This window comes from Mus caroli, chromosome 15 (assembly GCF_900094665.2).
Source record: "Mus caroli chromosome 15, CAROLI_EIJ_v1.1, whole genome shotgun sequence".
NCBI lineage: Eukaryota > Metazoa > Chordata > Mammalia > Rodentia > Muridae > Mus > Mus caroli.
Window position 1 is genome coordinate 4,758,577 of NC_034584.1, and position 12,693 is coordinate 4,771,269.

Consider the following 12,693-nt stretch of genomic DNA (forward strand, 5'->3'; position numbering starts at 1 on the left):
CTCGAACTCAGAAATCCACCTGCCTCTGCCTCCCAAGTGCTGGGATTAAAGGCGTGCGCCACCACGCCCGGCCCCCATACAGTGTATTCTTATCATTGACTTAAACCATTGTATTAATAATAATGTTTCTTTTTTTAAGGTGTGAATGACAGCAATGAATTACTTGAAAGGTAAATCTTTTAAGAGCTCATGATTTTAAATGTGTGTGTTAATGTGTGTTATGGAAATGTTGTTGTCCTATGAATGTGTGAACTTGTTTGTTTCCCTTGTGTAGCCTGACTGTCCTGACTCACTCTATAGACCAGGCTGGCCTTGAAGGCATGCACCACCATGCCTGGCCAAATGTAAATTTTTGTATTACACTTTTTGTAGATTAAAGAAATATAAATTTCCATTGGGAATGGGTATTTTAGGAAACTGGGGAAGGTTTATATTTGCTTTTAATACAGGTGTATAGAATGTAATAGACTGTCTTGGCTGCATTCTCTTACATTATGTGTTAAGATACAGCAGTTCAGACCCATAGTCCTTGTAATGAGCCATAGCAACGCCATGTGCCCTGTGTGAGCATAGCATCACTATAGTGCTGTCCTCGCCAAAACACAGCACGGCTTAACCATGAGCAGAATGGAGACGCACCAAGAACCATTTCATAAGGAGACCAGCGAAGATCTCACAAAAGCATCAAGGCCATGGAAAAATGCAAAGGTGGAAATTGCTTTAGATTTGAGAAGACAGTTGTCAAGACAACTATACCAATACCAAAGTTGACTCAGGGACATTAGTGGGACAGTTAGAACAATATGAATCTGTTCTATAGATTAGTTAATAATAGGCCAGTCCATGATTTTGATCTAAGATGAAAATTATATCAGGTAATCACATTTGCAGTAAACAGTAAGGGTATATTGGAGTTTTGTTACTTTAATTGGTGTTTTACCTATATGTATAGCTGTGTACCAGTTGAGTGCCATCTGCCCATGGATGCCAGAGAGGGTATCAGACTCCCTGGAATTGGAGTTGTAGATGGTTTTGAGTCACCATGTGGATGCTGGGTCTTGAATCGAGTCTTCTGGAAGAGGAGCCAGTGCTCTTAACTGCCGAGACCTCTTGCCAGCCCAAGTTTTCTTTCTTTGTTGCTGTTGTTGTTTAATATGTGTCTGTGGGTATGTGCACATAAGTGGCCACTGAGGCCAGAGGCTTTGGATCTCTGGACCCTGTGGTCATTGTGAGCCACCTGACAGAGGTGCTAGGCCCTTTGGAGCAGTGAGTGCCTTTTATCACTGAGCCATCTCTCCAGCCCATTTTGCTACTTTCTTAAAGTCTGGAACCATTTCAGATGAACTGTTAAAAATTTTCCTCCAGGCTTAGAGCTCATTTTCTGAGAGCATCTATGAAATCATTATAACTAGGCTTTTCTACTGAGTGATTCCAGAATTATAGAAATAAAGGTAAGAATAGTGTGATGATGTCATAAATACAAACTTAAATTATTGAAATTACATTTTCAAGTGTTTCAGAAGATCAGCTCCAGGTGACTGGCTTGACGGATATTGCTGACATCATTGGTGACCTTATAACTAAGAGTGGAGTGTCCAGCCACGAGCTTGGCTTAACAGAATGTCAAGCTAGAAGTATATCCAGGTAATCAATGGAAGTGCATATATGCTAGGCAGGGGGCCCTGGGTCGTGTGTATGTGTTTATGTACATAGAAGCCACATCTATACACTGGGTTTTGTGTGTGTGTGTGTGTACGTACATACATACATATATGGTAAGTACACTGGGTCATGTGTGTATGTGCTTGAGATGATCGCAGGCCTTGCACATGCACCATTGAGTTACACCCCAACCTCTGAAGAATCTAATCCCCTTAAAATAACTGCAGTTCAAGAATATTTAAGATTGGGGGCTGGAGAGAGGGCTCAGCGGTTAAGAGCACTGTCTGCTCTTCCAGAGGTCCTGAGTTCAGTTCCCAGCAACCACATGGTGGCTCACAACCATCTGTAATGGGATCTGATACCCTTTTCTGGTGTGTCTGAAGACAGCTACAGTGTACTCATATACATAAAATAAATCTTTAAAAAAAATCTTAGGGAATTAACATTTAGAAAATTTTCTCTATTAAAATCTCATAATAAAAAGAAAAAAAGAGAGCAGAGCCCACGATCCTTCCTTATTTTTCAGGATTCAGCGTCCTCCTGCCCGAGGCCCCCGTAGAACTGCCGAGGAGAGGAGGGAGATTAAAGCCTGGATGCGAAGGAAGCAGAAGGAGCGAATGGTGGAGTACCTAGATCAGCTGGCAGAAAGGCGGGGGCGGGAGCGCAACCCCTTCTGCCCCACAAGCAGCCCGGTAAGTCTGTCCAGATAGTCAAGAAATGATGAGTGTAATTTAGATGCCTTTTTTATTGAGCAGGAGGAACGTTAATCACTTCCTGAACAAAGTGTGTTAGTGTAATGTGCAAACTGTGTTCTACTTCATGAATTAAATACCGTTTTCTCTGTCAGGCTAAGTAAATTAAGGCTCTGTTGTTTTAAACAAAGAGGTTGCCTGGGTGGTGAGCTGGCGTAACTTCTTCATTTTCATTGGGACCCATTGGTGGCTGATGTACTCAGCTAAATAAAACAGTGAGGGCGCTGTTCGTGAGACGCAACAAACATAGATCCATACAAGTAAAGACACGGCAAGGAAGCACGTGGTTAACTCACCTCACTCGCAGGCAAAGCCTGTGGCTTTTGGGTTGTGGTTTTTTTTTTTTTTNCAGGGTTTCTCTGTGTAGCCCTGGCTGTCCTGGAACTCACTTTGTAGACCAGGCTGGCCTCGAACTCAGAAATTCACCTGCCTCTGCCTCCCGAGTGCTGGGATTAAAGGAGTGCACACCACTGCCCGGCAGCCTGTGCTCTTAATAGAACAGTTCTTTTTAAAATTACTGTGTGCGTGTGCACTATGCGCCTGCCTGCATGTGTATATATTATGTGTCTGCCTGCACATATGCGTGTGCATCGTGTGCCTACGTGGTGCTCACTGCAGGCCAGAGGAGAGGGCATGGGGTCATCTGGCACTGGAGTTCCTGTTGCTGTAAGCTGCCATGTGGGTGCTAGAAATCAGACTGGATTCTCTGGATGAGCAGTCAGTACTTGTAGCCACTGAGCCAGCTCAGCCTATGAAACACTAAGTAACCCTGTAGGCACCATTGAAACTTTGAAGTCTATTGAAGTATGTAATCAGAATCTTGACGTGTATAGGGATAGATAGATGTCTGTGTTCTCTCCACTAACAATGGGCTATGGCCCACTGTCACTCAGATATAAAAACAGACATAGATTTGTGCTGCACAATTAGAGTAAATTAAGTGTAAAGGACAAGTTCTGAGAGTCAGTTTTCTCTTTCTGTCATATGGGCCCCAGGAATTAAACTTGGGTCTTTTAGATTTGGTAGGAAATGTCTTTACTTGCTAAGCCATCTTGCTGGCCCTAACACATACATTTTGAAAATAAATCATGCACTAGGTTTTTGGAAACAAGGGCTCTCTGTTTAGTCCGGCTAACATAACATTCGTGATCCTGCTGCCTCAGTCACCTGAGTGCTAATTTCATGGTGTTTGAATGTGATATTATACTTTATGCTGAGAGAAAACTTTCTCAAATATGACAGTTTTTTGCCCTTTTGTAAATACCAGAAGAATGTCTAATGCCTTAATTCTTGGGACTGAACAATAATGAACTAATTGGGTATTTCCTGTGCAGTTTTATATGACTTCAAGGCAGATCAGGCAAAGGCAAAAGGTGAAGCGTGAGAAAGATAGGTAAGTCCGGAAGCCGTGCCCCCCCCCCCCCAAATAATGCTCTCTAGCTTGCTCGTGCCTTGGGAGTACATACTAGGTTTTGGTCAGTAAACAGAGTGTTATGGGAGATAGCATTTAAGAAAAGAAAAGCTGCCTAGGTATTTCAAATATTACTTGAGTGAATTTCAGTTCTTATGACCTTTATTTCTGCTGCTTCCCCACACCCAACTTGGATCCATCTGAATGTGTCTGAAATACCTCAGAAGCCAAGCATACAATACAATTTATTTTGTTATCATCATCATGTTGGGTCTTTGAACCTGGATGTCATTATGTATTCAGGCTGACCTCAAAGTATCTGTCTTCCTGTTTCAGTCTCCCAAATACAGAGATCATAAACTGTCTCTCTACAGGGACATAGTGGTCCATTGTGCTGTCCACTGATTGTAATAACTCTGATAAGCCAGAAGGATTTGTAAAGCATATGTTCCTTCTAGAAGGGAACAGGAAAGGGGCTGAGAAAGTGACATTTAGTCTCCTGTCTACAGGTTGCAGCTGTCTAAGCACTATAGTCAGCGAATCTCTCAGGCATACAGCCTGATGAATGAACTGCTGTCAGACTCGGCACACATAACTGCACCGGCAGAGAAACCCTTTCCTCCCCGACCTTACCGACGGCAGCAGGGCTCCTCTCCAAAGAGGTGAGACAGACAACCTGTGTCCCAGGTTGGCCTTGGACTTGCTGTGTGGTCAGTGATGACCTTGAACATCCAATCCTCCTGCCTGACCAGGACTACACACCCTGTTTGGGAAGTGCTGGGATCAAACCCAGAGCCTTATGCATGGGAGACTCGCACTAAGTCGCTTCTCCAGCCCCAAAAGCAGCACTTGTGAGTCACACATTCAGTGTATCTTCATCTATGCTACCTGGAGTTATAATGATAAAGGGAAGAAAGAAAGTAGCTCCATAATTATGAACTCTTACAAATTTATAGACTCACCAAGGAAAAGTCATTAATGTGTTAAATTTCTAAATAAGCTACAACAAAGCATTTTGCAATTCGTGAAGTAAGGATGTTTGCTATCTGGTCAGTTGTTTCTTCATTTTCTATGAAGATTAGCTTCTGTAATTTGCATCTTAATTCCTCCCATCTCCCACCTGGTAGGAGGATCCAGCCCTCCCTCCCCATCCCCACATCACTGCTCCCCTCCGACCATGTCCAGTTAGGCCCATCCAGCAGGCAGAGGGCTGCAGTGCTCTCTAGTGGGTTAGTGGGTCCAGCAGGCAGAGGGCTGCAGTGCTCTCTAGTGGGTTAGTGGGTCCAGCGGGCAGAGGGCTGCAGTGCTCTCTAGTGGGTTAGTGGGTCCAGCGGGCAGAGGTGGACTGAGCAGAAAGCTGCTCATGCCCCAGTTGTAAAGCATACAGATCTGTTAGTGTTAGAGAGCCAGGGAGTTCTTACTTAGAATATCAAAGTTGTCTTCAATAGAATACGGTAAGTACATAAATAAGCTGCTAAGTATGCGGAGATTTGAAATGGGTAGATATTTCTAAAAATCATATTTGACTTTTTTTTTAAAAAAGCCAATGATTTTTTTTTTTGTTTTGTTTTGGTTTGGTTTGGTTTTTTGAGACAGGGTTTCTCTGTGTAGCCCTGGCTGTCCTGGCACTCACTTTGTAGACCAGGCTGGCCTTGAACTCAGAAATCTGCCTGCCTCTGCCTCCNTGTAGACCAGGCTGGCCTTGAACTCAGAAATCTGCCTGCCTCTGCCTCCTGAGTGCTGGGATTAAAGGCGTGCGCCACCACCGCCCGGCAAAAATCAATGTTTTATGGCTGAGGTAATACTGCAGTACAGAGTCATTATTTGGAGTTTTAATAACTGTATGATGTCTATCTCAGAGAGAATGCCCATGGACAGAATGTACCTGTAAATAGACCTGGAGGAGGCAGACATACCTCCAGATCAAGCCATCTCTGTAAGGGGCAGCCCCGAGGGTCATCTCAGCTACCAGGTAGGACCTGAAGCTTCCTTGTGATTTGCCTGAGTTCTTGGTAGTCTCCGAAGTTATTTTATTAGTAAAAGCCTTAAAAGTCTCAAGAACAAGTAAAAGCTCTGACTCCAACAAAGAGCACAGTATTAAGAATCGCTTAGCTACCCCAGGATTGCTCTGTGACTTTTGAGATGGGAGTTCTCCTCTGCTGTCTTTCGTGCTCGATTCCCAGTGTGAGCTACCATGCCTGGCTCATGGCTGCTCCGTGTCTGAGAAAAAGGCCTTGGATTCCATGGAAGTGTCTGTTTAGATATGTCCCATTTCAAGCCTTTATTAATACCTTTTTTTAAAAGTAAAAGATTTATTTGAATACGTTGTTGCTATCTTCTGACACACCAGAAGAGGGTTTCAGATCCCATAACAGATGGTTGTGAGCCACCATGTGGTTGCTGGGAATTGAACTCAGGTCCTCTGGAAGAGCAGACAGTGCTCTTACGCACTGAGCCATCTCTCCAGCCCTGTTATTTATTACTTTGTTACCTTGTATTAGAACTGTGGTCGTCACCCTGCTGTGCTTTTATTAACCTCACTTGCTCCTGCAGTAGCTCACACACCAGTACAAACACTTTCCCCAGCCTCAGGCCACCGGAGGCCGCATCTGTATAGCAGCTCTGTGTGCTCTGTTCCTTATTTGTTCTCCTCCCTTACCCTTGGGTGTCTTTGAAGACATCAGCCTTCTAAATGGCTAGGAATGTAGATAGATGCCATTGCACGTGGTTGTAATATGTTCAGTTTTAAGTTTATCTTCATTTACAAATGGAAATCAATGTTTAGCTTGCTGTAGTTAGTCCAAGGCCTCTCATGGTTCATATTAGGCTAATTCTTTGACTCTACCAACATCTTGGTCATCATCTTTGTATTGGCCCTTACATGGGACAAATGAGATACTTGAATAACTACCTGAAAATGGCTGGCTAGCTTTTATTTTTTCTTCTTAAACATAGTTATAATTAAACAGATGATTGTTTAACAATATTAACAGGAAAGTATTACAGCATATATACCCTGTCAAATGACCAAATGTCTGGTTATTATCTTTGTTAACCTTTTTCTCTGTTTTAAGAAAGTTTAGGTTTTAGAATCTTCCAGCCCTGCTGCCTTCTTTGAGCCTTTAGATATATTATTAAAACCTAATTCTCAAATCTGCTGTGAGATGTACACTCAAAATCCCAGCACTCGGAATACAAATATGAAAGCATCATCAGTTAAATATAAATAAGTAAAGATGGTGACTCACACCTTTAATCTCAGCACTCTGGATGGAGGCAAGTGGCTCTGTGTGACTTCGAGGTCAGCCTGGCTCTTCAGAACAAGTTCCAGGACAGCCAAGGGTTCCGTTACAGAGAAACCTTGTCTCAAAGAACAACAAAGCTCTCCTAGTGAGCCGGGCAGTGGTGGCACACGCCTTTAATCCCAGCCTGTCTGCAGAGTTCCAGATCAGCCAGGGCTATACAGAGAAACCCTGTCTCAAAACAAACAAACAAACAAACAAACAAACAAAGCTCTCCTGGTGGTGGGATACACCTGGAAATCCCACCTGCCTGAGAGGTTAAGGCCAGAGGAACACTTAAGCCCGGGAGTTCAAGATTTCAAGATTAGCCTAGGCAACATACTGAGTTCCCGTCTTAGTAAGTAGACAGATAGGTTAAGAAATTCCTTTTAAAACTGTCTGCCAGCAGGATGGGTGGCTCAGCAGGTGAAGGTGCCTCCTGCCAAGCCCTGTGGCCTGAGTTCAATCTCCGGAACCCCTGTGAAGGTGGAGAAGAGAGCAGATTCCTGCAGGCTGTCCAACATAATGTTTTTAAAAGTTACTAAGTATTTTAAGTACAACATAAAGTAAATAGTTGTTACTAGCCTTTGAGATTATGAAGCCTTAATAATCTTTAAAATGCCATGATAAAATTTAAGTTGCTGCTTTATCTAGAACTTTACTGCTAATAGTCTTCTGTCTGTGGCTTTGTAGCTGCCAGAGTCATCCTCTAAGGACACCAAGTACAGTAAACATAGTTTTCCTCTTCCTTTAAAGGCCTGCATTTTTGTTTCAGATAAGCTGAGTTTATTGGGTGATAGTAGATGTTATCAAGTTGACAGTTGAGATTAACCGTCCCACGTCCTACAGAACCTGATGGTACCTGTGAGGATGTAGGCAGGTATCCTGTCTCTGAGAGTCAGAAATTGACTGTAAATCCTAAGTGGCACCGGCAGGGCCAGTGACACGGTTTGCAGGATGCGTAGGCAATGGGCTGTCAGTTCAGGCTCCTCAGGCTAGATTGCGGACTTTGGCGCTCTATATTGTCTAAATCCTGAAGGTCACTGTCTACTGACCTTAAATACAGAAGACTCAGAACTTTATGGCTAGGTATGGTTTCTTTTTTTTTAAATTATTTTATTATGTGTATGAGTGTTTGCGTGCATGTATGTCTATGAAACATGTGCATGCATGCAGGGCCCTCTCTGTAGTCCCATGGTGGGTGTTCCTGTTGACCTATCACCTTTCACATTGGAAAACATTCATTGACATACGGACAAAGTATCACGAGAAGCCCTTCCTGGTGGTGCACACCTTTAATCCCCCCACTTGGGAGGCAGAGGTAAGCAGATCTCTGCGAGTTTGAGGCCAGCCTGGTCTACAGATTGAGACCCTGTCTCAAACAAAACAAAAATTATCAAGATAAATAGATATCACAAGCAGGTGATAAGCAAAGGACAGAAAGTGCTGTTTTTCTAACAGATAAAATAAACTTCAAGTCAGAAATTTTATATGAAACAGAGAAGTTCATCACTTAATGATAAAGGGCTCGGTTTGTCAGGAAGGCAAAAACAAGTAAGTGTATGTACGTGAATTGTACAGCCAGATACATACAGCAAATACTCAGGGGCCCAGAGGGAGAACCAGACAAGTGGGCAACACTCCAGGGAGCTGTGTGGGCTGCTTACTGCTGCTTGGTTTTGACTCCATGGTGCTGGGATTCAACACAGGGCTGCTACAGCACCCTGCTGCCGAGCTGTTCCAGGCCTTAGCAAGTATTATTTATTACCACAACAAAAACTGAAAATAAAGTACAGTATATTCTTGTAGATCAAAGAAATCGAAAGGAAACTGGAAAAGCAGTACACCAAGACTGGTAGGACAGAGAGAACTGGCTCTGCTGAAGCAGTGATGCCTGTGTGTAATATATACCCTGAAGAACAGACGCTTCACAGCGGAGGAAGGGATAGCATAGCAGAGAATAGAAAGAAATTAATAAATATAAAAGTTCAAAACAGAATTGACAACCCTTAGCTGGGTTAAGAAAAAAAGACTAGCCAGGCAGTGATGGCACACACGTTTAATCCCAGCACTCAGGAGACAGAAGCAGGTGATCTCTGAGATGGAGGCCAGACTGTTCTACAGAGCAGTTAGTTCGTTCCAGGACAGCCAGGGTTGTTACCTAGAAAAACCAACCAACCAACCAACAAAACCTCCTCAAATGTTTTAAGATCAGAAATAAAGAGAGTCTCGAGGTAGAGGTAGTATTGTGGGCAGTTACACGCAATCAGATTTGATGATTGGAAACAGAGAACTCTGTAGAAAAAAACAGCCTGCCAAGCTGCGTCAGTGAGAAACGTGCGGGTGGCAGAAGTGTTCATCACGGAGAAATCACAGATGTCCCTTAATACAAACTAGACAATGACGACACAGTCATCTGTAGGAGAAGCGCTTACGCAAAAGCATTCACCTCTCAAAAGTCTTTGTCAATGAGCTGAGGCAGGAGCTCTGTCAGAGAGTGAGGTGGGAATTCTGGGAAACAGGCATGAGAAATTGGCCAGTAGTGCTGAAGGAGACAGAAGCATGAAACTGAGAAGGTAGCCAGCCACATGGCACTCAGAATAAACAGAGGTTTTTCCCGGAACTCTGAGGAGACAGGTACATAAACCTGAGCGTGGTAACTAACCAGTAGAACAGAGCCAAAGCTATGGGCCTAAGCATTTATTAATAATTAGTCTCAGAGCCCTCAGTTCTGGGAACAGTCATGGGAAGGAAAGAACAGGAAATGTGGACTAGAGGACAAAGGATACAATGTATCAAATGTGTAGCTGGATAGACAACCCCCAAAGAGTTGATCGACAGCAGTGGGGCCCTCAAGAATGTGTTGGGTTCAGTTTTGCAGAATGGGTTGCAAGTAGCAAAGAATGGATAAGTGTCACCTGGTGAATTGCTTATTGGATTTCTTGTACCATAGTACTAACCCATTTTATTATGAGTATGTTGTCACCATAGTAACCATTCTACCATGTGTGTGTATTTTCATAATCAATGTAAAGTTTATCATAAAAATTAAAGCTTTGATCACACTAAAGGTAGGAAAATTCTATACACTGTTTCACAGAAATATATGTTGTACTCTTTCAAGATTTCATTGGCCAAATAAATCAAAGAGAAAGTCATGATCCAAAGAGAAGGAAACTACAGGGTCATCCTGGGTAAAATCAGGATGAAAGACAGCTATTGTCTCATGGTCTATGGAGTCACTGTGGATATCAGCAGTTCTCAGGCGAGGGAGCATGACCCCTTCACAGGTGTTGCCTAAGACCTTCCATTAAAAAATTCATAGCAGTAGCAAAATGACAGTTATGAAATAACAAGATAACTTTATGGTTGGGGTCACAGCATTAGGAAAGTTGAGCACCACTAGTTTATATCATCTTCCCGGATGTCAGTAATTATGTTTATCACACCGAACCTGGCAGACATGGTGTGGGATTGCATGGTGTTTACAGCCTGTGCTGACCTCTGATTCCTATCCTGAGCACGAAGAAATGGCCTGGCTGCCCACATTCCCTTTGTTTCTGTCTTGAGAGCAGCCCACCCTAATGGTTAGAAGTTGACTCTCCACCTGGTACCTTCTTTCAAACATCTCCCTTCCCTTCACCCCCCATCCCCCTGCCTCTCATTGTTTTGAGACAAGGTCTCCTCACTAGCTGTTGTTGCTCTAGAGTTGAAATCACCATTACTTTCAAATCAAAGGAGGTGGTGAGAATTGGGTGTCCGAGTCACCTCCACACCTCGGTCTTGGCTGGCAGGTCAGTCAGTCAGCTAGCTCTGAGTGTACTGTTTCCCTCGACAGGCTCCCAGCCTCCCTGTTGGAGCCAGCAGCCTCTGAGAAGCCGTGGGGCTGCTGGGGTGGGTCCTCCAGTACAGCAGGCGTGCAGAGAGGATGAGAGGGAAGAGATGGTGGTGAGTCCCTGGACGCTGCCCTCGGAAATCCACAGGATTCTTCACGACAGGCCCGAGTCCCTCCTACAGGTAACAGCGGCCCCGCGCTCCTCAGTCGTCTTTGTGTGTGTACAGGCTTATTCTGGTCGAGGCCGGAGCTCACGGCCTCTGTTGGGGGTTGCTTGGTTTTCCATTTTCTTTCATCCCAGTGATAAATGTCCAACATTTTCTAGTGCCTTTCCCAAAGTAAGTATCTTCTTGTCTTACTTGGATTTCTAAACCCCCTGTATCTGACTTCACCATCCCATGGAGTCTTCCCATTTCCCTCCTTTTTTCTGCTCAGTTTGGATCTGAGCGTGTGGTGTGTGTGTGCACACATGGCACAGACCCTTAATCTAGCTCCTTGAGACATTGGTTACTGAACCTGCAGCGCAGTGTCTCTGTGCTACATTGGCAGGCTAGCAAGTCCCCATGTGTGTTCTCCGTGGGTACTGAGCAGCGAGCACTCCTACCACTGAGCGCTCTCTCACCCTGGGTTGCTTCCCCACAGCCCACTTTGAGAAGTGTAGACAAGCATCAAACACGATAGAAAGTTGGGGTTATGCTTGAACCTGTGATCCTCCGGCCTCCATTTTGGAGTGCTAGAATTATAGGCATGCCTAATCTGCTACGCCCAGCTCCTAGGACTTCAGACTATCAGTATTCAGCAGATAAGGCTAGCATTTCACTCTCACAATTCTCCCCAGCTTACATTGTTATAACTGAAAAGAAAGTGCAGAATACAGATCAAACCCCATGTTGATCTGCCCATCAGATCTGATTCCCACATGTGTGTCGTGTGACAGCTCCTTGCCAGTGCACCCACGTTCCCACATGCCCTGTACCTCTTTGATGGACCACAGCTGCTTCTCCAATCCCACAGGACATGTCGCCAGCTGACGAGGAAGAGCCCGAGCCCTCTCTTTTGGCGGGTGGTGTGGACAGCGTGTCTGAGAGCACGGGCAGCATCCTGAGCAAACTTGATTGGAAAGCCGTTGAAGACATGGTGGCCGGCGTGGAGGATAAGAACCTGTCTGTGCACTGGGCCTTGGACCAGTAGGACCTGCGTGACATTCTCTTTCCCGGCACTGGCCAGAGTCTCACTGATGTGGTCCTCAGAGACTGTGAAATACTGAAAGCATTTATATCCTGCAGCCATAGGCTTGTCTGGGTTAACCATTCATTCCAAGAGGGAAGTAAACGTGAGTCATAATGCCGCCTTCATGAGAAAGGCGGGCTACCTAGAGGAGAAGTTTTATGTTTCGCATATCTGATCCATCTTAAATACATGTCAAGCCAGGTTTTCACAATATTTAAATTACTTCAAATAAAAATTATATCTGCTACTTCCTTGACCACACTCTGTGTTTCCAGAAACTCCTTCTCAGGGACCGTCCTGTTGTGAGGAGAAGTCAGTCTCTGCTTTCTAGCTCAGTTTAAAATCCTGCAGTTGATCGGAGCAGGCTCTGGCCGAGGAGTGACAGGAACCAGTCCTTTCATAACGACCCTGGATTTGCATCCAGGCCAGATTGTCCTGTGCTCTGTCTGGCCTGGTAGGTTCGGGGGAAGTGAGGTGAGGGCGTGGGAATCCTGGTGATTCCTCACTAATCGTGTGTTTATT

The 12,693-nt window shown here is 44.4% G+C and overlaps 1 protein-coding gene across 3 annotated transcripts in view; it reads left to right on the plus strand.

The window, feature by feature from the left end:
* Cplane1 (ciliogenesis and planar polarity effector 1) overlaps positions 1-12,418 on the plus strand; it is a 97,902-nt gene extending 85,484 nt beyond the window's left edge. For all 3 annotated transcript variants that reach the window (XM_021183611.2, XM_029469882.1, XM_029469881.1), the window contains exons 46-53: positions 140-170; positions 1,513-1,644; positions 2,189-2,354; positions 3,749-3,807; positions 4,335-4,487; positions 5,685-5,797; positions 10,945-11,123; positions 11,956-12,418. In XM_021183611.2, the coding sequence (XP_021039270.1) occupies positions 140-170; positions 1,513-1,644; positions 2,189-2,354; positions 3,749-3,807; positions 4,335-4,487; positions 5,685-5,797; positions 10,945-11,123; positions 11,956-12,132 (1,010 nt within the window). In that variant the 3' untranslated portion in view covers positions 12,133-12,418. The remainder of the gene's footprint in view (positions 1-139; positions 171-1,512; positions 1,645-2,188; positions 2,355-3,748; positions 3,808-4,334; positions 4,488-5,684; positions 5,798-10,944; positions 11,124-11,955) is intronic.
* Positions 12,419-12,693: the final 275 nt, after the last annotated feature.